Source organism: Colletotrichum higginsianum, chromosome 5, assembly GCF_001672515.1.
Source record: "Colletotrichum higginsianum IMI 349063 chromosome 5, whole genome shotgun sequence".
Taxonomy (NCBI): domain Eukaryota; kingdom Fungi; phylum Ascomycota; class Sordariomycetes; order Glomerellales; family Glomerellaceae; genus Colletotrichum; species Colletotrichum higginsianum.
In genome coordinates, this window is record NC_030958.1 from 2,834,944 (window position 1) to 2,858,925 (window position 23,982).

Genomic DNA, 23,982 nt, shown 5'->3' on the forward strand with positions numbered 1-23,982 from the left:
GTATGGGGGTGTTTTTTTTTTTCCAAATGTCAGGGGAGCATGTTAACTTCGCCGGTGTGTATGCAGTGGAAACCACCTAGCTTAATTTTGGATGAAAGCCATGGGTAAAGAGAAAGACATTGTTTCCTGGGTTTCGTGCTTGGGAGGGTATGGCAGATGGAAGGGGTTTGAGCATTCACCATCACATGCATTTGCAACAGGTACATACAAGTAGACTAAGATGTATTTCTTCGATATAATTGGGAAATGACCTTTTACGTTTATCACAACTTGATGCTGACGGCCGCCACCTCCTGGTCCAACGGCAGGATGTCGGGCAGAGGGCCGACGGGGCTGATGGAAAAGGGGTTGATTTGCGTGTGGCTTTTGGTGTAATGCCACTTGATGTGTTCGAACTGCGTCGTGTCCTTGAAGGCCGGCACGTTCCAGTACAGGTTGCGCATCCACTTGTGGATGTAGGGATATCCGGAGCGGATGTCGCGGATGTTGCACTTGAAGTGCTGCACGTAGACGGGCTGGGTAGGAAGGTGATTAGTCTCGTCTTCTAGTTGCGCAGCTGCGGCTGAGGCGAATTACTCACATCAAATCGGATAATTGTGACGAAGCTGGAGGAGTCGATGAGCATTCTGACCATCAAGGCTGCGAAGCGGGAGAGGGAGGGGGGGGGGGGTTGCCTTGTTACTTACAGTCTGATATCGGCCTCGGTAATGTCTTTGCCAAAGTAGTACGGGCCTTTTTCGTGTACGGACTTGAGCTGCGCCTCGGCCTTGTCGAGGGCCTCGAAAAGAGCGACGACGTTACGCTCGTAAGCCTCCTGCGTCGTGGCGAAGCCGGACTTGTACACGCCGTTGTTGATCTTGTCGTACGTCCACTCGTTGGTCTCGTCAATCTGGACGCGCAGGGCCTCGGGGTAGAGGTCGACCTGTTGATACTTTTTGTCCACGAGGTCGTCAAACTGCTCACATCAATGACGTTCAGTATGCAAATTAAGTTGTCGACGCATTGGGCGGGCCCACCTCAGTGTAGAGCATGCGGATGATCTCGCTGCTCTCGTTGCTGACAATGGTCTTGCCTTTGGTGTCGTACAGGACAGGCACGGTGAAGCGGCCGTTGTATTCCGGCTCTGACTCGAAGTACAGGTCGCGGAGGTGCCTGAAGTCCTCGTGGCCCGGGACGGGATCAGGGATCACGTTGTCGCCGGGGATGTCCTTATCCTTCTCGGTAACGAAGCGCCACCCTGAATACCGTCAGTCCTGCTGCGTCATCTGATCCGGATGGGAAGACCCATTGGCCTACGCGCCTAGGCTGTGTAACAAGAGCAAGAAAACAAAAATCAAACCCCTTACCCTTCTCGCCGAGGTGCCAGTGGACCACGGAATAGCTGATGATGTCCTCGAGGCCCTTGAGCTTGCGTGTGATCAACGTGCGGCAGGCCTGTGTTTTTTGGGGTTTCCCTAGTCAGTCCAAAGCTTAGTCGACCTTCGAAACGGAGACGACTCACCCACGGACAGGCGTAGCTGACGTAGAGATGGTAGCGGCCCTTCTCGGGGGGGAACTTTGCTCCCTGCTCGCGCGAGATCCAGTTTCGGAACGAGCTTTGCTGGCGCTTGAACTCGCCCGACGTGTCGCCGGGTTTGACCCAGTCGGTGACTTTGCTGGTCTGGGCCAGTTGTCAGATATGTCCATCTATCGCGGTGGCCGCTCAGGGCAGCCGGCCGGCCACTTACCATTCTGATTTGCTGTTTCTGAGCGAGACCCTTGGGCGGGGTAAGGGGTGTACGTAGGAATGCTTGCCTGGTGACAGCGGTGGACGAGAACACGCGGACGAATTGGCTACGTTTCGTTAGTTTGCAGAAAGCCGTGAAGCGAGTTAGTGGTATGATGGTCATGGGAATTGTTTGGTAGGAAGTGGTTAGAGGAGAGCGGAGATGGAAAAGGCTTGTTTATATATCTATTCATCTGCAGCCTCTCAACACCGCCCCCCCCCCCCCCACGTTGACCAACAACTGAGAACTCGATGACGAGACGGACCGAAACGGACAGAGACGGAACCAGCGCGAAAAAATGTCCGTGTAAGTCCACTTGCCCATCTGGTTAACGATTCTCTTCTGTGAACGACCGTATCTTGACGGATACAGTACCCTTTCGATTGACCAAGCCGCTGGCAAACTCAAGTTCATTCCATCGTAGCTTTCAGCTCATTGTTACACCCGTCACTAAGCATTGCTAATAGTGACGTAAACTGGTCGTCCTGAGCGCTAAATCGCGCTGGAACAACACTGCGGCAGGGCGCTTACAAACAACCACGTTAGTGCAGTAGGGGCTTAGTAACGATATCTGGTACGTACCCCACATTTCGCTATCCAGTCTAGGCCTCCGGTGGGGGGGGCTTCCCACTTGGGTCTGGACACCGAACAAAACTAGATATGCGAGAAATAAGTGTTGCAACTCATGTTCTATTCCATATTCCTGTCGCCTATTGGCTCGACCACTGTTTCTGTCCATTCTAAACTTCCTAGAGCTTCTTGGCCTTGCCTGACTAGCAGATACCTGCAACGCAACCTCTTACAACCGTTACGCCATCTTCATCTTGATGTACGGGACCTCAACGTCTTCGCCGTCGACATCCTCGGCAACCATCTCAAAAATGACCTCCTTCTGGTGGGCTGGGACCGGCTTCTTGGAAACCGTCTCTACGAGCTGGCTCAGCTTGAGGTTCTGGCGGTCCTTGAGCTTGGCCGGCGGGAAGAAGCTGGCGTACAGCAAGCTAACACCGGAGCTGAGCATCGAAATGGTGAGACCCTGCTTCTCAAAGTGCTCCAGAAGCTCCTTAAGCGTGATATCGGCCACCTCGAAACGGTCCCAGATCTTGTCCAACTTGACGATGCCGTTGGGGCCCTTGAATTCCACCTTAGGGCTAGCAATCGGCTCGCTGAAGCCAAAGAAGGGCAGCGCGAGGTTGATGAAGCCGTTCTTGTACTGTTCCAAATCTTGCTTGCCGTCAATAACCTTGTACAACTCCAAGATCACCAGACCCGTTACGAGCGCCGTCGTCGTCGCAATGGCAGGGATGATCTTTCCGGCGATGAACTTGGTCTTGTGGCGGTCAGCCTGCTCAATCTTGTAGTTGGCAGCGCGCAAGTTGCTACAGGCCGTGATGAAGTCGATGTGGTGGTTTGAGTCGTCGTCCTTTTCAAAGTCCACGGGCTGCAGCTGGAAGCCAGCAAGCTCGTTGGGCGAAGGCAGGCTCGAAATGATGTTCTGCAGCTCGTCGTTGTCGTCAAACGAGCTGGTCTGGCCAGCCTCAGCGTTCGGATCCTACGCGTTGTTAGCAGTTTCAAGAAACCGTTGCGGTGGCGGCATGACTTACAGGATCGTTTTCGTTCGCCTGGATCTTGACGCCCTCCGCGGGCGAGAATTCTGGCACAATGACGTTCTCGAGCTCACGCAGATAAATGTCCTTGGAGGTGCCGGGAGACTTGATGTTATAGTTGAAGGCGTGCAGGTTCGCGGCCGATACGATGAAGGCAAAGTGGGTAGGGTCGTTAGGGTTGAACTTAAGCGGCTCAGGGGCGCGTTTGGGACCGGACCAAAAGGGTGTGCCGCTGCTGGTTACCGAATCCTTGGGGAAGTTGTACAGCAGCTGCTGGATCTTATTGTTGAACTCCTTCTCAAACAAGATCCGCGCCCACGCGATGCAGTCCTCGAACGTACGCGGGCGGTCCGTGGTGAGGTAGTCGCGGAGCGTCTCCAACGTCAGCTTGGCGCTGCCGCCCTGCTTCAATGTGCTCTCGACGTAGTTGGGCTGTGTCAAGTACAGGTTGACTGTCGAGGGAGACGTGATGAAGAGGTTCTCGAACATGTGGTCCTTGGACCACGCGATAGTGTGCTCAATCTTGTTCGGGAAGCTCTTCACCGTGCACATCGGAAACTCCTTCTCAGGGGGGTCCTGCGAAGACGAGTACGATTCGGTGAGGTGGGGAAGGACAACTTGAGTGTTGCCCTTGGTTCCGAGCGTGCCGCTCTCGAGAAGGGGCTTGCGGAAAAACACGCAGCGGCGGTCGACATACGTACGAGCCTCGACATTGTCCAGCGCATTGGTAACACCGTCCAGGTCGTTCCAGAATTCTTCATTAAATGTCTCCTCCGTCTCAGGGCTGACACGGTCCTTGAGGCAAACGATATGACCGTTGAGGTCGGGGTTCATCGCTTGCACGGCCTCAGCAGCGCAGTCGCTCTTCATCTTACCTACGTCCTTTGGTCGGAACAAGAACTGACGGTTGAGGTTACTCTTCTCGATCGAGTCCATGTCGGTGACAGTAATCTTGCCCTTGGGGCCGGTGCCAAGACCGATCATGGCCCAGTTCTTGAGCATCTCACAGCCAATAGCACCGGCACCGACAAGGAATTGCCGGAGATTGCCGATCTTCTCCTGGTAGTCGCGGCCAAAAACCACAATCTGGCCATCGTATCTGCTGCCCAGGGGCTTGCACAGTTCGGCAGTACGAGGTGTACTGGTCGGGAGGGACTCGAGCGAGTCAAAGTACATCCACTGTTGAATGGGCTGAAACTTGCCAGAGACGGCCTTGAGGATCTCTTGGGCCGCGATGCCACCGAACAAGGCGGCCATCGGGTTCAGGTCACCAAGCGCTTGGTAACTCAGCTCCTTAAGAAGCTTCTCGTCGAATTCGACCTCTACGCCCTCTGCCTTGGCGAACGCCTCTGCCGAGCGGAGGATAACGGTGGCATCGGCATCGTCCAAGGGGTTGGGGAAACGGCCCTGACTCTCGACGAAGGCGTGTAGAGCCTGGAAACCAAGGTGCAGCTGCTGCGGGCGGTCAAACTTGGCAAAGTCTGACACGATAAACTCTGGCTCCTTGATAGCGGCGGTGATGCTCTTGAAATTGATCGTCTTGGGCATCTTGACCTGCTGGTACAGGCCTCCACGCTTGTACTGGCCAAGGCCCGAAACGTCGCCAATCGAGAAAGTGTAGGGGCCCTTGACGGTGATCTTGCGAGGCTCGCCGCCGTTCAGACCCTCCATGCCCTCGACTTCGGAAAATGTGACAAAGTCGCCGTCCTCAAGACCGTGACGAGTCTCGTCAAGTGCCGACACGACACCCTCCTCGTCAATGCCAGCAACAATACCGCTCAAGGGAGTCTCGCCGGTCGGGTCGATAACGGTGAAGTTATCGCCGAAATCACAAAAAATCGAGCCAAACAGGCCAAACGTGTCGGCGGCGACGACGTAGATGCCCTTCGAGTGGCAGTAGTCGCCAATGAGTGTCTGAAGCTTCAATGGCAGGCTGGTAAGGACGACGACCTGATACTTGTCGAACTGCGAAAGGTTCTCGCCCAAGCTGCGATTGTCAGTCATATTCACGGAACCGAGGCGGCCAACCTACTTTGATGACTGGTGGACTTTGACCGGCGTGTATGCGTTCAGCTCGGCGACACGCGGGGCCGTGATCTCGTCCCTCGGCTTGCCAACATCCTCGGGACGAAGGAAGAACTGTGAAGACAAGTCGGCGAGGGCGACCAGACCGGGATCGTAGAGAGTCAGACTCTTGACGCCGGCGAGTGCAATATTCTTTGCGATCTCAACACCCAGACCCTTAAGACCAACGATGAGGATGTTGGAAGCGCCCATGCGCTTCATGGCCTCGTGGCCCAGAACATAGAGCTGGCGACTGTAGAGGGACTCATCGATCTCGGTGAGGCCAACGACAGAATCATCGACCTGCATTCGGGTCACCAGGTCAACCTCCGGGAGCTTTTTGTCCTGTAGAGAGAAAGACGGGTTAGCGACGTAATGCGAACAGGTGGTAGGTACGTTGCCGGCGCTGCGGGGTACGCTGTCCCGGATCAGCAGCTCAAGGGGCGAGGGAGTCGGCGAGAGACTTACGGCCATGGCTTTCTTGTTGGGATCAGGTGTCTCCCCGTTGGAGAGCTTGCGCTTCCCCAGCTTGACGATGCTCTTGGAGAACGTCGTTTACTATGACGTGGAGAGAAGCGCGGACGGCGGGACGGTCGAGCTTAACCCCACCAAATAACGAGGTGTGTCGGAGGTAATGTGTTTCTGCGGGCGGTTTGCGTTGTAGAACCGGCCGTGTTTCGTTCGTGGATGTTTCGTCAAAGACAGTCTTCGCTGCGTTTCAAAGGGGCAGGTATGTAGATAGGGTAATGCACCAGGCAAACTCGTGTCACGTTGGATGCGGACGCAGATGGGCAGAAAGAGCAGCCTTGTTGCGGTGATGTAAAGGTGGTCGTGGAGCCTGCGTGGGGGGGTGTTGCCGAATGGCAGGGAGTAAGTGCTTAGTGCTTAGTGCTTAGTGGACAGCCAGGCACAATCTGGGTGCTTGGGTTACCTACGATCTACCTTACCTCACGTAAGGCAGGTGATGCACTGGAAAGCTCCACTGTGGGATTACCAAGAGTTGCCTCTCACTGCTTAGTGATTCAGTATCGGCACTGTGAACCTCTGTTTGGCACGATATTCTGTAGAGGATTGAGTAAGCTGTCTCTAGGCCGAGATATCCACACTGTGTGAAAAGGCTGCGTCATATGTCATCTTCTCCGAGAATCTACCGACTTCTATCACCGGCAAAACGGACAGGGCGGAGCTGAGCATCACGACGAAAGAAGCCTTGGTTGCGAACAGCGTAGTGATGAGGCCCCAGCGCATCTCCCTGAGAGCCTGTAATCATGGAGACTACAATCCCAACTGCTTAAGCTACCTGCTGAAGACTCTGATTTATGTGGTGTAATTAGACCTCTGGTTTACGTTGCCACATTCAAATAGGTTTTACGTTTACAGTGAGAAACGGCGAAATTCCCAGCCTTCCACAGCAATTGCTCACAATGAGCCCCAACATATGTTTCTGACATGCCCTGATGAGTGCCTCCAAGTCAAAAACAAATATAAGAAGGCCGAGCCGGGCGAAGACTCTGCTAGGAAGCTGGTCGAAGGAGGAAGCTTCAAGTGCCGTTGCACCCACCTGAAAAAGATTCTCAACAGGACAGCAACCCAGCTTTTGGAGTGAGAGTCCAACTATACACGACTTGTTTGCAATTCACAAGGCTTCTAAATTAATATGGGTGGTCTCTTACTCTTAGCTGGTTTCATTCTTACAGAGCCAGCTATCCTGGCGACTCAACCCGAAAGGTCCCATCCCGAAGCAACCCCCCCCCCCCCCCCCCCCCCAAAAAAAAAACTAGAAGATGTATACCTCGTAGTCACCGTACAATCGGCAAGTTTTGACGACAAAAAGCAGGGCACGTGAGGTTGCGTATAACCAGTACTACATATCGTGCAACACAAGCCTACTTGGTATTCGTCATTGTACACAAGATCCGGCGGTCAAGCGGGAGCAGAGATGCGAAATAAGTTACACAATGAGAAAGTTCTGCGGCACGCAGAGATTTCATTGAGTCTAGATGAATGAGTCTAGATGAGTCCGATTCACCTGGATGACCATGTAAGCACCAATCAACTATCCAGGCTGTTTCTCAAGCAATGTCCCAAGACAGCGTTTTTCGTGCCTCCCTGGCATGCAGCCGCCAAACGCTCGCACAATACCAGACCTAGCATTTAGTTGACGTTCTTCAGGTGGACGTCGCTGTTGGTTGGGTCAGCGATTGCCCAGCAACTCTAGCAAGACTGAAACTATCATGGTTGACTGGTATAGGGGCTTACAAGATGAGGTCAGCGTTAGGGGGAATGTGGCCGGTGAAGCCGCTAAGAAAGCAGTTAGCATTGGCTCGCATACATACACGGCGACACCAAGGCGGGCTCTCGGGCCAAGCTGCGTGTAGTCTGGAATTGATCATTGCTTACCGCTCGCCGTAGGCGTAGTCGCTGAGAACCCAAACGTTAGCACAGGTAAAAAATTGTGTTGTGCAAAACCGAGCTGCGTCGTCCGTTTCCGAACCCCGGCCGGCTAATGGAGATGCTCCTACCTGGTGATGTCGAGGGTGGCCTTCTCGCCAACCTTCATCTGGGTGACGCCCTCATCCCAGCCTGCGAAGTGTCAGTTAGCCCACGGCCAGAAAGTTGGGGAATATGTATCCGTGAGGGTTCGGTATGGGAAGGTGGGATTCGAGGACCAAACACACCCTTGATAACCTGGCCGACACCAATGCGGGTGACGAAGTCGCCGCGGCCGACCGAAGAGTCGAACCTACAAAGCACAATCAAAGTTAGCATGCTGCTGATTATCGATTGTTGCACGCAAGAAAGACAAAGGCCTGTCTGGAAAAGGGGGGGCAAGGTTTGCAGGACGCATACTTGCTGCCCTTGTTGTCGGGCTTGGAAGTGTCCTTGAGGTAACCGGTGTACTCAATGGTGACGGTCTGGCCAGGCTTAGGGATGGCGCCGGAGCCCTCGTTGTGAGTGGTCTTAGTAACACCCATCTTGCTGGCAATTATCTTGTTTTTGTTTTGGTGGTTGGGGGGCTTTGTGTGTGAGTTGCGAGGTGGAAGTGGGAGAGGAAGCAGAAGAGAGGGAAGGCTGAAGCTACGTCTTTAAGACGAAAGGTAGTTTTAGTTGGTAAGGAAGTGGGGTTATGGAGGGGTAAACTTGTAGTGTAGTGGGGGGTGGATGAGAGGGGAGCCGATGCAAGAGGTCAATGTCGTCCTGTATGGCGGGAGCAGCAACCCTTACGCTTTAAATAGTTGATCAATCCGAAGCGACAACGGGCACACCAAGGCGAGAGAGCATATGCATCTCTTCTTACCTACCTAGGCATACCAGACCTTTTCAATCACCATCCCCAGTGTGATGCCGAAGCATTGAGACAGCTGAGAGGAGGTCGACCCGCGCGCAAACCGCAATGGATACGACGCCCGAAGCCAAAAGGTACTTACTTACTGTACTTACCTACATAAATGCCACTACAGCTAAGACCTGATGACGAATTCGGTACTTCGGCCGGGCCATCGCAGTAGACCCGGGACAGAGGTATATTTGCACACAAATTTCAATGGATGCTACACTGACAGCTAGTACCCTCACCATCCGCCAAAAGTCTCCGTGGTGGACGATCCCGAAAGACGAGCACAAAGGTCTAGGTACCTACCTGCCGTAACTTCCCGTAAGATCCTGTCAGAACGGCACCAAAGACCATCTCGACAACTGCTTCAATTGGATTCTACCAACCTTCATCTTGCTTCCCTTCCCGATGATGACAGGCTGGTTACGAATGGCCCATGAGCCTTGGTCAAGCTTGGTAGCTTCAGCAGCAGAGTTGCTGCGTTTAACGCCGGGAGGAGCATGGGTCCGTGTCTCCCCCTCCCCGTCAAGAAGCTGGCACTTCATCACTTCATCAAGACAGCCCAACCCGGCTAGGACTGCGCTCCCAGGGTTGCAATCAGAGCTGAGAGTCAACAATTCGGTCGGTCTTAACTAGCTAGACTCGAATTGACTCCGTCGACATGCCGCGCTGCACTGCACCACATGCTGATCGGTGGCCTTAACAGAGTTGCTCACCTTGGAACCACGCAGATCACCGCTTGGATCCCTCGTCCCACCGCTCAAACCATTGCTGGACAATCAGAACCGGGCCCTGTGGTTTTGCACGGGAGTCTGTCCTCGGAGACCCGGCCGTGGGTATTGATTCCCCCGCTTGCGTTCAACCTGGTCGTCGATGGCAGCCCTCCTCGAGAACCTGGAATCAGGACTCAGTAGGGCACACTTGCGTCAAGAACAACACCGTCCGCCGGCAATCCTGATCAAACGAGTGCTTGCCCGAGTTTCCAGTTCTCAGTTCTCAGGGCAGTCTTCCATCTTCCATCGCGTTGTGCTACTTGCAGATCAATGCTCACTCAACTCGCTGTTGCATCACCCCTTCAACGATTTACCTCAAGTTGTAAGTTGACCACGCCGGTACCCGCATGATTCAGGACCTCTCCAACACCAAAGTCGTCAACTTTCCCGTCCTTTACACCAGGTCTTCTTGTCGCCGAGCCCGCCAGCCACCGAAGACAACCCTCCCTGCCAACGATGTGGCAGGTCGTTCGACTTGACAGAGAATATGACAATTATGCACATCCCCACCGTCTCAGTCAACCCCTCCAATCTTCGTCTTGAAAAAGGACAAGGCCCAACAAAAGATGATACGAAAAAGCAAAGATGATGTGCAATCCCTCCAACCGAGGTCACTCTGGAGACTCCTCGATATGACTACTCATGTCCCTCATCCGTCTGCACATGAAACTTTGCGGCATAGCCTACACGATTCTGGATAGGCTTGCGACGAAACCCGTCCTCATGGCCTTCATCCCGCGAACCTATGCAAGACAACTGAAGGAGGCTACTTGCGGAATCTAGCAATCCTCCAGGTCCAGTCATGGCCGGCAGCCAATCATTATCGAGAACTGTAGAATATGTGACCTAGCACTGCAGCACATTTCGCCATGTCATGTTCAAGACAGCGTACCCTCACCAATGGGGGTATCCGCAAGCCCTACGATGCGTGCTCGGCGCGGGACACTACGGCGTCGTCATGGTACGGAACGACCACTCCCTCAAACGCCGCCTGGTTTGCGTGGGGATTTCTCATTCATTGTGTCAGGCCGTCATGCCTTGACCAAACGAAGCAAGTCGACGAAGAACATTGGCTCGGGGACATCTGAGCTTCCAATCCTGTCTTTGAAAATTGGAAGCAGGTGGCTTGTCCAACCAACTGACAGCTCTTTCCTGTGTCTGCATGATGGGGCGCGAGAGGCTCAACAGGCGACTTTCGCGCGGGAAGACAGTCAAGAAGGAGACCTGCCATGCTTTTGAGGGGCAATTCGAAGTGGCCGCCGAACCGCTTGCTTAACGGTTCGGGCACCGAGTATATATGACAGTGCAGTGTCAGTGCAGTGTCAGCCCATCATGAGCTACATAGTTGGCGAACAGTTGATGGCCGAGTGGTATCCGGATAACCTTTCCAACCCTGACACAGTCAAACTGGCCATGCCGGCGTGTGAAGCGCTGGAAGTTCGGCCGAAACTTGAGGAGTGCGCACCCCAGGCACCAGAACTAGATGAACCACCCGCCGGCAATCAATGGGTAAGGGCACGGTTTCTGCCCCGGATCACTCGCGGCCCCGGATCTGAATATCGGAACGGATAGCCATGTACGTCATCCCTAAGAATCCCGGTAGGTCCGGTGCTGAAGAGTCCTTCGCGCACTCCATTGAAGTGAGGTGTTGTTGCCGCAGTTTGGTATCGGCCTGCGATACATGGTTTGCAGCTTGCAGGATGAAAAACTAGATCTGCTCCAGCGTAAGGACGATGCCGGCGAACCCTGCTCGGAGGTGCCCGGACGTAGGTGGCTGAACCAAGCGCCGTGGAAGAAGCAATTGGCGACATGGCGAGCTGGGAAGGATTACACGTAGACGCGGGCAGAAACACATGGCTGAAGCACCAATGCCACATTCCAATGACGTCCTTGGTTGTGTTGCTGAGACAGAAGGGAATAATCTGGCTCATTCCTAGCAACCATCGTGTTGGTGAGACGACGGGGAGTGGCCAGCAGTGCCTATCCATACACGTCAAACATACCACCTGGGTCAGCGCAAACCGCAGGTCGGGTCTTCAGCGCTCAACGAACGAGCAAGTGCGGGAGAGAAGGACAAGAGGCATCTGCCTTGACACTGATGAAGGATGTCTGCATTGTCATGTCAGACTTGTTCCGGCGTGATTTGGGCTATACTTGTGTGTTTCCACTGGCATGCGCGCGAGGGGTGTTCCGGTGTGCGGTTCGGTCGATCCCAGAGGATCATAATATGGCAAGTCCACCGAAACTTGTCTGGCTGGAACGGAAGACGCGGATCGCTGATATGAAGCGGCGGGCGACAAAACCATCGGCAGGGAAACAACCCAGTCGACCTTTTCGAAGGATAGGCTGCCAGGCTGACAAGCACTCCCCAGTTGGCTCTGAAACGGCTTGGAGAAATGCTGCGATGGGCCCAAAGTCGTCATCTCGCCCAGTTACCCAGCCTGTGCAATATGTTTCTAGGGTTTCAGGGTGTAGTCCACATTCTCAGGTGCGGCAAAGCCCTGAGAGACTAACCGCACGCGCCTTACAGCACGGGAGGCACCAACCAGCCAGTCTTTCTTCTCTAGCGACGCGCTAACGAAAGGAGGCGAGGAGGAGGAAGCGGTTTCGAAGCAAGACAGAATGCCTCTAGGTGGCCGAGACACTCACCCGGGAGGCCACAGCGTCTCCCCAACAGCGCCAGATGTTGGAATTGAACGCTTGAAGCTGCCGCCGTTAAAAAAAAGATACAGAGGTCACAGAGCGATTATCTCGGCCAGCGAACCACCCCAAGGCCGAACGTTGAGCTATTCTGCATTAACAATAGCGTACGTCTTGGTGGCACTTGGCGCACAGCCCCGAGTACATCCCTAGCCATGATGGCACGCACGAAGCTATCCTTGGGCGGCTCGAGGGTCAAAAGACAACACAGTCCCTGTCGTTGCGCGTGAGGGCTCAGGGCCGGACCAGCAGACAAACGATTGCAGTCATAGCAATAGTCGACCTATTGATTCGAGTTCAAATCGAGACCTGCCGTGGGCGTCCGGCTACCGCTACCATGGCCGGCCTTCGAATCGATATGCATTTAGGCAGAGTGCTTGGTAGGCTGACGACGCTGCTGACCCGAGCTTGACGATGTGACGCGACGCAGCCCGAGACGAGTTGGGCGGCGACCTAGGGATGGCGGACGGGTGAGGAACGGGAGGGTAGGTTCATGGCTGCGACAAGTCGAGGCATACGTTTCTGCTTGTGGGTGAGTGCTGCACAGCCTCAATCCGTCGTGTGCTCACTGTTCAGGAATCAGGAGCCGCTCCACCGCCCCACATTCCTCCTCGCAGGGCGCCGAATCTTCCTCCCAGATATGGCCGTCAGGGACCACGAACACTGTCCTAGATCCGTGACGGCACGGGGGAATACGAGGGCTTGTTCTGAGCCAGGTTGCGGTGCGAGTAGTGAACCGTGTGCAGGTTGAGTTCTACAGTCAAGCGAGGGGCTTGTGTGGTGTCACGGTGTTTCTTCGAGAGGATTGGGCCACGTCGAAGGTACAGAAAATGGCTCTCAGGTCAGATTGAGCGAGGCGAATGCTAGCCACGGAGCTCGCTTGTGTCGATACCATAACTCGTCTCTGGCTGAGGTAAGAAGTTGCGCGTGCAACTCGCAGGAGAGCAGACGGGCTCCAAGTTCGATGCGGATTCTTCCATGAGTCGAACTGAGTCCCCCGTTGCACGAGGTTCCAGTACTGAGAAGAAACGCTGAGATGCTTGTTTACGAATTGCCCACGTGGGAAACGCGGAAGAGAGGTCGTGTATTCGCACACAGGGTTGCCCTCGCTCGTCGGTTGCTGATCGGAATGGGCGAGACCTGTCGCTGGGCCTATAGCCCCGTGCGCTCTGATCAAATACCCACAGGCCAGGCCATGGATGGTCGATTGACTGGCTGATCGGCGACGGGCACTCCACTTAATGAGTCGCAGAGATAGTGGCCGGTTTGCCAGCACCGGGAGCCGGCAGGTAGCCGGAGGCTCAGGACTTCATCTTGTATAGTTGTGGACTGTGAGATGCTCTTGCATTGTGCACAAACTTTTTGCGGTCAAGGATGACGCCCAGATGCCAGCCTCTCTATACGGATAGTGCTGTCTTACAACGAATCCGAATCTCGTCTGCTTGCTTGAGTTTTACGCTGGTGCCGTTATAATTAAAGGCTCAAGCCCACAGCCTTCGGTGGGACTCTCGAGACAGACTAAGAGGGCCGGGGCCGGCTCCCATTGGGCGCATGTTCTGAGCCATCCACAACGGCACATGGGGAAGGTGGAAGAGCAGGGATGATGGCGACGGGAAAGGGACGAGAGTTGAGGGCAACGGTTCGTTCCAATAGTAACCCTGTCCGGCAACGGTGCGAGCGCCCTGGGCTAGGGGTCCCTGTAAGAGAAGGCCTTGGTGTGTCGAATGCTCCGTCTTGTACTTCGTACCGGTTACCAGCTCGATTTCCTGGTGTTTCGACCGAATGTCAGAGACATGATGGATGGGCAGGTATAAGATGTGTTCAAGGGGATTGATGCTAGCTGGTGTTTGGGGGGGGGGGGTTGATCAGTTGTTTTGCTGGCCCAATGCTCAGCGAAGCCTGAAGGTTCGACTGATCCAGGCGGTCTAGTCTAACTAACACCGTGTTGTAAAGAGTGGTAGCATTATTGATTTTGACTGGAGGTGACGGCCCGAGCACGTCGATGGTTGTTTTTGTAATTTATGATCGTAAACATCACTCGAGGTGTGGTGTGCGGGCTGCAGGGCCGGCAGCGAAACGGTTGCGCCCCCAAATCGAAGGCGCTGTTGACAAACGAGAGCGGAGAAAGGCGTCAGAACTCCAAGAGGAGTCATGCCACAGGTCAAAGACTTTGGAGTGGTCAATCGCGAATGCTTCTCGTTGCGACCCTGAGCGTGGTCACAGGATCTCGAGTTGCAGAACGGAGGATGACGAGCGACACAGGATTTCCGCAAAGGGAGTTGCAGCATAGCAGACAGGTTGCCTCCGATAATCATTCCGGAATCTGCATGCATCGCAGGCAATGATCAACAGCGGAGACGTTCTGGACTGCCGTGACTACATCGATAGTCAGTATTCGTACCCCGTCGAGGCTTTTGTGCAACAAGTACGAAGTACTCTGTACGGAGTACAGAGTTGGTCGATGTTTAACGAAGGCAAAGGAGGGGAGGAAAATGCTGTGGTAGTGGCGGTGGTGGGAGGGTAGTGCGGAAGGGACAGCGCCTTGAGGAATCGAGGCCAGGGAAGGGAAAGTGCTAAATGCGAAGCCTGGAGAAGGATGCCCTGGTGGAGACATTTAATCACTGTCCCGCAGGGATAATGCGGTGTTGAATTGCCCGTAGCGTACCACCGCCAATAGTTGACCAATGGCTTGCGCTCGCTTCCATATCCCCTGTTTCCTCACCCACCCTCTTAATGCTGAGTGTCCTGGAAGGAGCAACAAGCCCCGGCAGACGAACAGGCAAGTGGACGGGAATGACAAGTCTACGGTACATAGTATCTAAGATATCGACTTGTCTGATTGGTAGTTCTGTCTGGGACGCCCCCGCCTCATCCGGTCCCACCTCACATCATCTACCTACTGTGTGCTCCGTAGCGAGCTTACGAATATACAACCGCGTGTTGCTTTCTCGCTGGCCCATTTTTAGCCTGAGCCCCGAAAAGGCGCAGCCCCTTTCCTCACTGCTTAGCATCTTCCGCCTTACCTCATCAGCGTCGCCGCTAGCCAGCGTGCTAAGGATCTCTCCCCTATGCGAGTCCGTGCAATTTTCCAAATCAAAACCGGCCGATTCCTCCGGCTGGGGAGGGCTGCTCAAAGTTAAAGGCTTGGTAGCTATAATCAGGTACCGGATCTGGGATTGGCTACGGTAGCACGCTCCAGCCAGCGCACCTCCTTGATTACCTGGCCGTTGATGGGCCCGCGCCGCCCGCCTGAGGGCTTGCCTGACCGTCGACCGGCGCTAGAGCAGGGCCCAGGTGAGGAACATGGACGGAGCACGCACGCCATGGGGCCACGGGCAGAGGCACCGCAACGGTAAGGTGACCTGAACGGTGGACCATGACCAGAACAGCAATGTCATTTCACGTCTTCCCAACTGTCCCACCGCGTGCGTCGAGCAAAAGAGTGTATGGGGGCCAAAAATGGTCTCCAAAGACTCAAATCCGTGTCATGCGCCACTCATCTCATCATTGGCGACTCGTGGCGGCGGTGGAGAGTCGCTATTTGGGTTGCTCTTTCGGCTTTCTGGATAAAGTACATTATGTAGGCGTATCGGGGCGTCGTTGGCTTGCTGAACGGCCCGTCGGCTCGGCCAAAGTGAGAGTTTGCGCGTCTCTTCGCCTGCGCCATGCAAGATTCGGGGCGGGAATGACCCTGGATCTGGTCACATTTGCCCGTTTGGCCAAGTAGCTCGCAATGGCTGAGCACTTCCGTCCTGGGCGGTCCACGGAGAACCTGTATCTCAAGATTGTCAGACAAGTCATTCTCTGGTGCATGGGCGCCGGCCTTGTATATGGACTGCGGACTGGAGCTCAAATTGTGACGAGTCGGCCGGGTCAGATTGTCTTTCATCTCGTCTGAAGGCGATTGTCCACCCGACACAACCTTAAACGAATGCAACAGGGCTTCCCTACCATGCTCGAGTCGGGATCATATACTGGGTTTGCAGCAACGCAGAGATGGGATGGGCGACAAGGCGCTGTAGGGAGGATAATGGTCCGGTGTTGCGAAGGATGGAGAAAGGTGTGTTATGCTTCCGTGTAAGCTGCTCAAAGAGGCGTGCTTAAAAGTGACCCTCCGCAAGGCCAAAAGGTCTCAGTACGTATATGAATGGGCTTTGCCGTGCCGAGCCGACTTGCGAAATCGCTGTGCTGCATTGGTTGGCCGTCTGACGGGCACCAGAGTGCGTGTACTCTGTACCGTGCCAGATGGGATGGAAAAGAGTACATACCCAGAGGCTCTCATGATAGGTGCGATGATTGAAAGGTTACTGCCTGACTGCATGCTCAGTACGAATAGTCATGGCGCTATGAAAATGAGGGTTGGTGCACTGCACAAGGCGCAATATCCACTTGTGCCGACTCAGCCTGGGCTCACCTGCAGGGCCTCGCGAGTTATGAACTGCTGTTGGCGCCGGTGTAGTTTGGTGGTGTCCTTGCTGGTGGCGCCTGAGAAAGGAGGTAATCAAAAGGAAAGGGGTGGATGTGTAGACCTACCTACGCGTGGACGAAAACCCGGGCTGGGCACTGGGGACGAGGGACGAGAAAGGAAGAAAAATAAATTAAAATTGAATAAAAAAGATCCAAAGTAATTGACCACGCCCACACCTCACCAGAAGCTACCAAGGCACAGGTAGGTACTCACACGCCCACCCCACACACCCACGGCTGCCACGCCCCCTTGCACGTTCTCCTCCAAGGTATTTCTTGTGCCTGGACTTCCTAATTGCTACTGCCCAGGAGTACCCGGCTTTGCTGCCATTTCAGCTCCCTTCTCCTGCCCCGGTCGTTCTCTTTCTCTCTCGCGCGCGTGCGCAGACACAGATACTAGAGAGAGAGACTTTACTCCATCCCATCCCATCCCCGACCCACCCGATCCTGGCTCATCCCATCCTATTCCCCCTCCAACTGCTTGTCACTTGGTCGATTCATACATACCTCCTCACACAGTCCTGTCTTCCCTCTGCCTGTTTGCCGCCACACCCCCATCCCCGCTCTCCCTTACCCCCAGCTCCTCGTCCCTCGTCCCTTGTCGTGTGTTTCCATCAATCAATCAATCTCCCATCCTTCGCTGCCTCGTCCATCCACATTCTTTCTTGCTTCCCCTTCCATTCCTTTACCACCCTCGCTTTTCCACTTCCCTTCATTTTTACTCCTCTCGCTCGCTTTATCCTCTCCTGCCGCCCCCACCCCTCGCCCGACCTCGTCTTGGACAAGTCGATCTCGAGATCCTCCCGCCTCCGTCAAGAATTCCACCGGCGTCAACTCTTCGATTCTCAACCTGCGCCCCTTTGCGTCTTGAAGAGGGTTTCTGTTCGACCTGACCCTGCCGCCACCTTATGTGCCTTGGACCCATTTGACGACTCTACGGAGGTCCCGCCGACAAATGCCAGCTTCCTCATGAATTCGACATCGGGAGCCGTTCTAATCATACAAGACGTGACGGACCATTGAACGCCGTCCTTCTCGTACCATCCGACGATATCTCGTCGAGTCGCTCATTACACACCGAAACTCCACTCCACACTCATTGACAACATCTAGTCAAGTACATTCGTTACAAAAACACCCTGACAAAGTGAGTTGCTGTCACTTGCTGACGCCGACCTCGACTGACATCAAACCCGAGACCACTTAACCCAACAACCAAGACTGGTATCTTTCACAATCGCTTCAAGTCCCTTCATTTGAATATACGATAATCGGAAGGGAATCATGCATCCCAAATCTGCCCTCCTGGCTGCGGCCCTAGGCTTTGCCTCAACCGCTTGCGCCGACCAAGAAAGGCCGAAGATTTACTTTCCCCGTCACGTCAAGCGTCAGTTTACGAATTCGACGATAACGAGGCAGGAGACGTTCCCAGCGCCCGAGAGCACCCCGTTCGAGTCTACGTCAGATTCCTTCGGTTCATCTTTCGGCGACATACTGACGAGCCTTTCCGATTCCCTCTTCGGCCCATCATCGACCATCGCGTCCACGACCCCGTTGCCTACTTCCACTGTTTCCGCCCCCGCACTTGACTCGGCCGCACCCCTCTCGACCCTGTCCACGACTGTTCAAACCCTTCCCGATGGCAGGGTGACGACCGTCATTATCTCGAGCACCGTAGTCTTTGACCCGACAGAGACGACGGACACGACCACACCTGTTGGATCCACGAGCGCTTTGCCCCCGGTTATCGTGCTGCCGACGAGTAGCGAAGCCTCCACCGTCACGATTAGTGAGCCGCTCGCGAGTTCTCAGGTTCCCACTACTTCGCAGGCCACGCCGACGCCATCCGAGACCAGTGCCATTGTTCAATCCAGTGGCCCTGAGTCCAGCTCTGTGGAGCCCCTGCTGTCCGCGTCTGCGCCGGTTTCTACCAAGTCTTCGACACCTGTTTCGGTCTCCGAGTCTATCGCTAGCTCCACTACGCAGGTCACCTCGGAAGTCGCCAACACGAGCATAGAGGCCGTCTCGAGCACCCAGCCTGCACCCACCTCGGAGTCCGAGCCGACCACGTCCGTGTCCTCGTCCGGTATCCTCTTGGCACCCACGGGTGTTGTGACCCCGACGTCCAACGTCGAGCCTACCACGTCGACTAGCGAGCCTGAACGCACTTCGGTCTCTGACCAGGAAACCTCGTCTAGTGCTGTCGCCCCTAGCGCAATTCCCAACGTCAACACCACAGAGCCTGGAGTGTCGTCCTTGGCGAGCTCCGTTGTCCTTCCTGTAGAGACGTCTTCCACTGCCCTCCAATCGACTGCGGCCGCCAACAGGGCCTCTGCCGAGACTACTTCCGCTTCCGTCTCGGAGACTAGCAGGCTCACCAACCCTTTGGACCCCATCGTTTCCTTCATTTCCAGCGAAGTGGCTATTCCCACGAACATCACTGGGCCCATCGCCAACGCCACCTCCGCCGAGGTTCCTGTCTTCTCTACATCCGACATCGTAATCCCGACGCCCACTGCTCTCCCAGCTCCTACCGACCCTACGGCTACGACACTTCCTGTCCCGACAGAGCCCGTTGCGAACGTCACATCATCTGCCGAGGCCCCCGCCGACACAACCACGTCACTGCCTGTTCCGACCGAACCTGTTTTGAACATCACATCGTCCACTGATCCCCTGGCTGAGCCCACGACCATTCTCCCTACCACTGACATTGCCAATGCCACCTCAACCGAGGTGCCTGTAGGACAGACAACTTCAACCCCCGTGTCGCTTTCGGATGGCATGACATCCGTGCTCACAGCTTCGGCCACGGCCACTGTTGAGATACCTGCCAACAACACCTCGACTGAGGTGCCCCTGACGACCTCTCAACTCCCGACCTTGACCGAACTTCCCACGTCTGTTACTTCCATCATTAATGCCACCGAGACTGACAGCGCAACTGTACCGCCGACTGCTACTGCCTCCTTGTCGTCCACCACTGTCTCCAATGAAACGGCCACCGCTACAGAGCCCCTGCTTACCACCAGCGAGACCCTCACCTCGGCAACTGAGATCCCTGTCTCAACCACCGTCCCTGTAAACACGACGGAGGTTCCTTCGGAGACGCCCGTGGAGACTACGCCCACAGCTACACTGCTGCCGCCGACCACCACGTCCTTGGTCATTACTACTCCCGTGATCACCAGCATTCCAGCCACGGCCACCATCACCGACTCGGAGTCATGGCTTCCTAGCACCATCATCGTGGAACTGTCCACCTCACTCAGCACTCCCACGGAAGCTCTCGCACCCACGTCGACAGCCCCGCTGCCTTCCGATTTACCCAAAGTCATTAGTGGCCCCGAACCCAATGTTGAACAACCCAAGGACTCCATGCTTCTCCAGATTGGTTTCCTGCACGGTGAGAACTATCAACACGTGAGCAAGAACCCCAACGCTGCCGCCCAAATTTTCACTTGCCTGCCCAAGGCTCTGGCGGATGCGGCTGGTCTCGATATCAACCAGATCCGGATGACGAAGCTCGTTCCTTTCGACACATCGCAGACTCTCGGTTACATCACCACGCTTGCCAAGTTCTACTACCCCCGCAGTATGGTGGACACCCTTCGCATGGACATCAAGATCCCCAACTCGGCCATTTACAACAACCCGGACCAACTCGTCTTCAACCTCACGCAGAACATCAACCCCGCCATCGAGATTATTCCGGGCATGGAGGACGATGGCAGCTCCACTGGCAATGACGGGTCGTCGTCGACCTCAACTCCCAACAACCCCAACGATCCCTTTGGCGGTAGCGACGACAGCTCCAAGCAATCTCCTATCCAGAAGGGCACAGCTGCTGCCATCGGCATTGGTGCTGTTGGCGTTGCTGCTGCGTACGGTGCTGCTATGTTCATCATTGCCCGTCGCTATAAGCAGAAGAAGCAGGCACACCGCCGCGCGAGCTCTGTCACCTCGTCCGAGATGCGTTACACCGGTGCCGGTAGCCCGCCCATGATGGGTGGTGCCTTGATGAGCCGCGATTTCTCCAACTACGGCGGAGTCGCTGGCGGAGTGCCTGGCGGCCGCGAGAGTCATGGCAGTGGTCAGACCGGCCGAAGCGGCATGGGCAACTCGGCGAGAACAGCCTATATCTCGGCGCCTGTCGCTGCTGAGAACTCTCTCGGTTGGAACTGATTGACGACTTCGACGCCACTTTTTATCTGTCACAGATTTACGCTTCGATACCCTTCTGGATGAGCCTGTTTGAATGGGATGCTTGGCAACTGCGCGGTATATACCGAAGGCATTTAGAGAGGACACCTCTTACGTGTCCTCGGCCATGAGCTATCTGCTCGAAAGACTTCTTTCCTTCATTTGCATTCTGCCCACAATACCCTTCTACTTCCGGGCCGATCCAGGTCAGTCCCTATTATCATGTACTCGGCGCTGCTGTACGCGGCCCGCGCCCCGCTGAGGCTGGGCGCGCTCCTCTGGCCGTCAGGGCTTTTTTCCTATTTTTTAATATTTTGTATCTGTGTTGAGGATATATATATGGGTCGAAAAGTGCGACGGGGGAAGCATCAGAACCATGTTGATTCACGATATGTGAGGAGTTGGAAAGTGGCTGAAAAGTGGCGATACCCTGGGGAAAGGATCTCGGCTGGGTTTCCTTGTACATTTTTATCCAGAGGCGTAAGGTAAATATGCTGCGCCTCCACTTCGGTCTTTTTCCCCGCCTGTCAAGTTGAGATGCGCTCAGGCTCATCCTGAGGCCGTCGGACAAGGGGTCGCCTTGTGCTTGTATTGCCTCAGATACAGCGAATAGAGTAAGAACAAAAGAAAAAAAACATTATCAAAAACCACTGCGTCCGAAGGTCCAGCGTTGCAATATGTGCCGACCTGCGCAGGCTGTAAATAGATATCCTAGTCATTAGCAGGCCATCGTATATATCCGTTTGCAGCATCATCCTTGTCACCCCGATGACTTTTCCTGTGAACTGTAGACGGGGGAGAAGGAAGCAGCAATTCATCTGCTAGATTCTACATCATGAGAAACCCATCACTCGGGCCACATGGCGAATGATGGTTGGCAATATGCAACCGGCTGTTTCCTCCTTTTGCTCCTTGTCGTTCTTCAATGTGGCAGCATACGGAAGGACTTGGAACGATGAATCCGATCCCGTGGGCCGACAGAGATTTCAGTAACGAGCAAGAAGATATTGGGAGTGCCACCGCCGGTGACAATGCCCTTGGTGGGCTCACGTATCGTACAGTCCCCGACAATGGCAAGAACATATTGCCGAAATCTTCGACAAGATGGCGGCTTGTATGATCGACCCGAAAACAGACACAGAAGTCAATAAGGTTACACAACTCCAGGTGGTAGGTAGTCAAAAGATGAAGTTCATAGGCGACAAACGTAGGAATGTTGGATCGAACCTCCGAAGACACGTCTGGGGTGGGTGAGTGAGTTGTTGGTGTCAGCAGTGTCGGAACAGAAAGAGGCCGCAGTCTAGATAGATATTCATGAAAAGAGGCCGGACTGGTGATGGAATGGGAAGAAGGGGAAGGGACGGAACTTGCTAGCCATCATTTTGCCGTTGAAAAGGGTCTCTGTGCTTTCAATTCCCCTTCACCCTACATGCCATGTGCTCACTCAGTAAGCTGTATTGGGCATGCCACCCAGCGTGGCGTTACTACACCCCCTGATTGCAGTGTAGACAGGTAGTTAGTCAGTGACAACATAAGTAGGGTAGTAGTGCCATTGTTCTGTGCCATCGAAGGCACTGTAAGTTAATGAAAAGCCGGTTGGACGCAGTCCAGGAGGGCATCAAGTAATGGACTAACTAACGGGCAAGAGGAAGAAAAGGTACGGAGGTTTGCAAGCCTCAGCGTTATGTGCACCAAGAGAGACCGTGACTTCAAACTACAAATATGTCACAAGGGATCAAAGGGTATGTATATACAGCAACACTTATGCGTCTCTGAAAGTTTTAACATCAATCATTCCTTATTCTGTGGAACAGCGCAACTGGTAGGATCTATAATTTGAACGTTTTCCAGGTCATCCAACTTGAGCGGGCGATTGGTTTAGTGGTATAATGACCGCTTAGCATGCGGTAGGTCCTGGGTTCGATTCCCAGATCGTCCAGTATTTTTGCCTTCTAACAGGCAATCCATCCATCCGCCCATCCCTAAGAGGATAAGACTGGTAGTGTACGACCTTTCAGTCATTTTATGTCGTCCGACAGGAGGGTGTGAGTTCGATAGGTTATGCACGAGAAGCTGCCATGGTAAAGGAAAATATAGCATAGGTAGGGAAGTGGGTAGTAGTAGGTAGGTATGTTCAGTGTTGGGCATATATATATACATACATGTACTGTATTTTTTGGTTAAAAATACCATACTCGCCACCCGCCCCCTCCCCCCATCTTCTGAGCGACCGCGCCTACCTAGGTAGATATTTCCGTCCGCTTTGCCTTGCCAGGCAGTGCGGTAGCGCAGAAGGCACATTCAGGAAAAGATCAAGGTAACCTCGAACAACGACCCGCAAAGCTGTCGGACGAGCTCCTTGGCCCTCTCCCCGGACCCGTCCGTCCATACCAAACTGTCGCCCTCCTACGCGATCGCCACAATCCTTGCTTCATCTCCCGCGGCAACCTGGATCTCGACGATCGGTGACCTCGTCCAGCTCCTTGCGAACACTAGCTTCTCTTCTCCCGCCAGAGAGATCTCCCATCGGTCGTCCATGCCCTTGGGTTGATACCCCTGCTTCATACGGTTCCAGCTACTGGCGGAGAGGGGATGGGCACAGGATGTCGTGATACGTGTCGAGAAGTCGCGTGTTCGTGCATCGCCAGCGGCGTCGTCGGGTGTCGTGTTCGACACTGTTTTAGGCTTGCGGTGAAAGACACGTAAAAACCGCATTTGTTCAAGCTGATGAGAACCTGTAGTTTGTTGAGGGGAAGTTGAACGACAAGCTGTCAGTCAAACTGCGTCATCTCTCAGTATCAGACAAGCCAGGTGGCTTGAGCACCACCAATTGTCATTCCACATCAGGCATGCAATAATCTTTTCGGGTCCTACTGCAATGCCATCCATGACTCGCTGCTGCTTGCTGCTGCTGTAGTATAGTATCATGCGGAATAAATGGCTGCCAAGAGAACACACAAAGAGAAAGGAGTGAGTTCGTTCAATACAGTTCAATGATTGACCGTGTGACTAGCTCGGCCTGTCTGCCTTACGAATGTGAAAGCCAGCCTCTGCCTGAACCTCAACTC

At 54.5% G+C, this 23,982-nt stretch overlaps 5 protein-coding genes across 5 annotated transcripts; 2 read left to right on the plus strand and 3 right to left on the minus strand.

Annotated features, from left to right (window-relative positions):
- Positions 1-263: 263 nt before the first annotated feature.
- CH63R_07731 (Ubiquitin-activating enzyme e1 1) lies at positions 264-5,911 on the minus strand (the record flags this gene model as incomplete). The annotated part of the gene is made up of 10 exons (XM_018302705.1): positions 264-515; positions 581-605; positions 687-955; positions 1,017-1,237; positions 1,347-1,454; positions 1,510-1,660; positions 1,728-1,833; positions 2,600-3,318; positions 3,371-5,360; positions 5,406-5,911. The coding sequence occupies 10 exons, from the start codon at positions 5,909-5,911 to the stop codon at positions 264-266; spliced, it is 4,347 nt and encodes a 1,448-aa protein (XP_018157483.1).
- Positions 5,912-7,591: 1,680 nt separating this feature from the next.
- On the minus strand, positions 7,592-8,412 carry CH63R_07732 (Peptidyl-prolyl cis-trans isomerase; the record flags this gene model as incomplete). The annotated part of the gene is made up of 6 exons (XM_018302706.1): positions 7,592-7,619; positions 7,697-7,738; positions 7,838-7,858; positions 7,960-8,020; positions 8,116-8,180; positions 8,288-8,412. The coding sequence occupies 6 exons, from the start codon at positions 8,410-8,412 to the stop codon at positions 7,592-7,594; spliced, it is 342 nt and encodes a 113-aa protein (XP_018157484.1).
- Positions 8,413-10,876: 2,464 nt separating this feature from the next.
- Positions 10,877-11,381, plus strand: CH63R_07733 (uncharacterized protein; the record flags this gene model as incomplete). The annotated part of the gene is made up of 2 exons (XM_018302707.1): positions 10,877-11,053; positions 11,268-11,381. The coding sequence occupies 2 exons, from the start codon at positions 10,877-10,879 to the stop codon at positions 11,379-11,381; spliced, it is 291 nt and encodes a 96-aa protein (XP_018157485.1).
- Positions 11,382-17,995: 6,614 nt separating this feature from the next.
- CH63R_07734 (basic proline-rich protein) lies at positions 17,996-20,896 on the plus strand (the record flags this gene model as incomplete). Its single annotated transcript, XM_018302708.1, has 1 exon — positions 17,996-20,896. The coding sequence occupies one exon, from the start codon at positions 17,996-17,998 to the stop codon at positions 20,894-20,896; it is 2,901 nt and encodes a 966-aa protein (XP_018157486.1).
- A 2,424-nt stretch (positions 20,897-23,320) lies between these two features.
- On the minus strand, positions 23,321-23,629 carry CH63R_07735 (uncharacterized protein; the record flags this gene model as incomplete). The annotated part of the gene is made up of 1 exon (XM_018302709.1): positions 23,321-23,629. The coding sequence occupies one exon, from the start codon at positions 23,627-23,629 to the stop codon at positions 23,321-23,323; it is 309 nt and encodes a 102-aa protein (XP_018157487.1).
- Between the last annotated feature and the right edge of the window lie 353 nt (positions 23,630-23,982).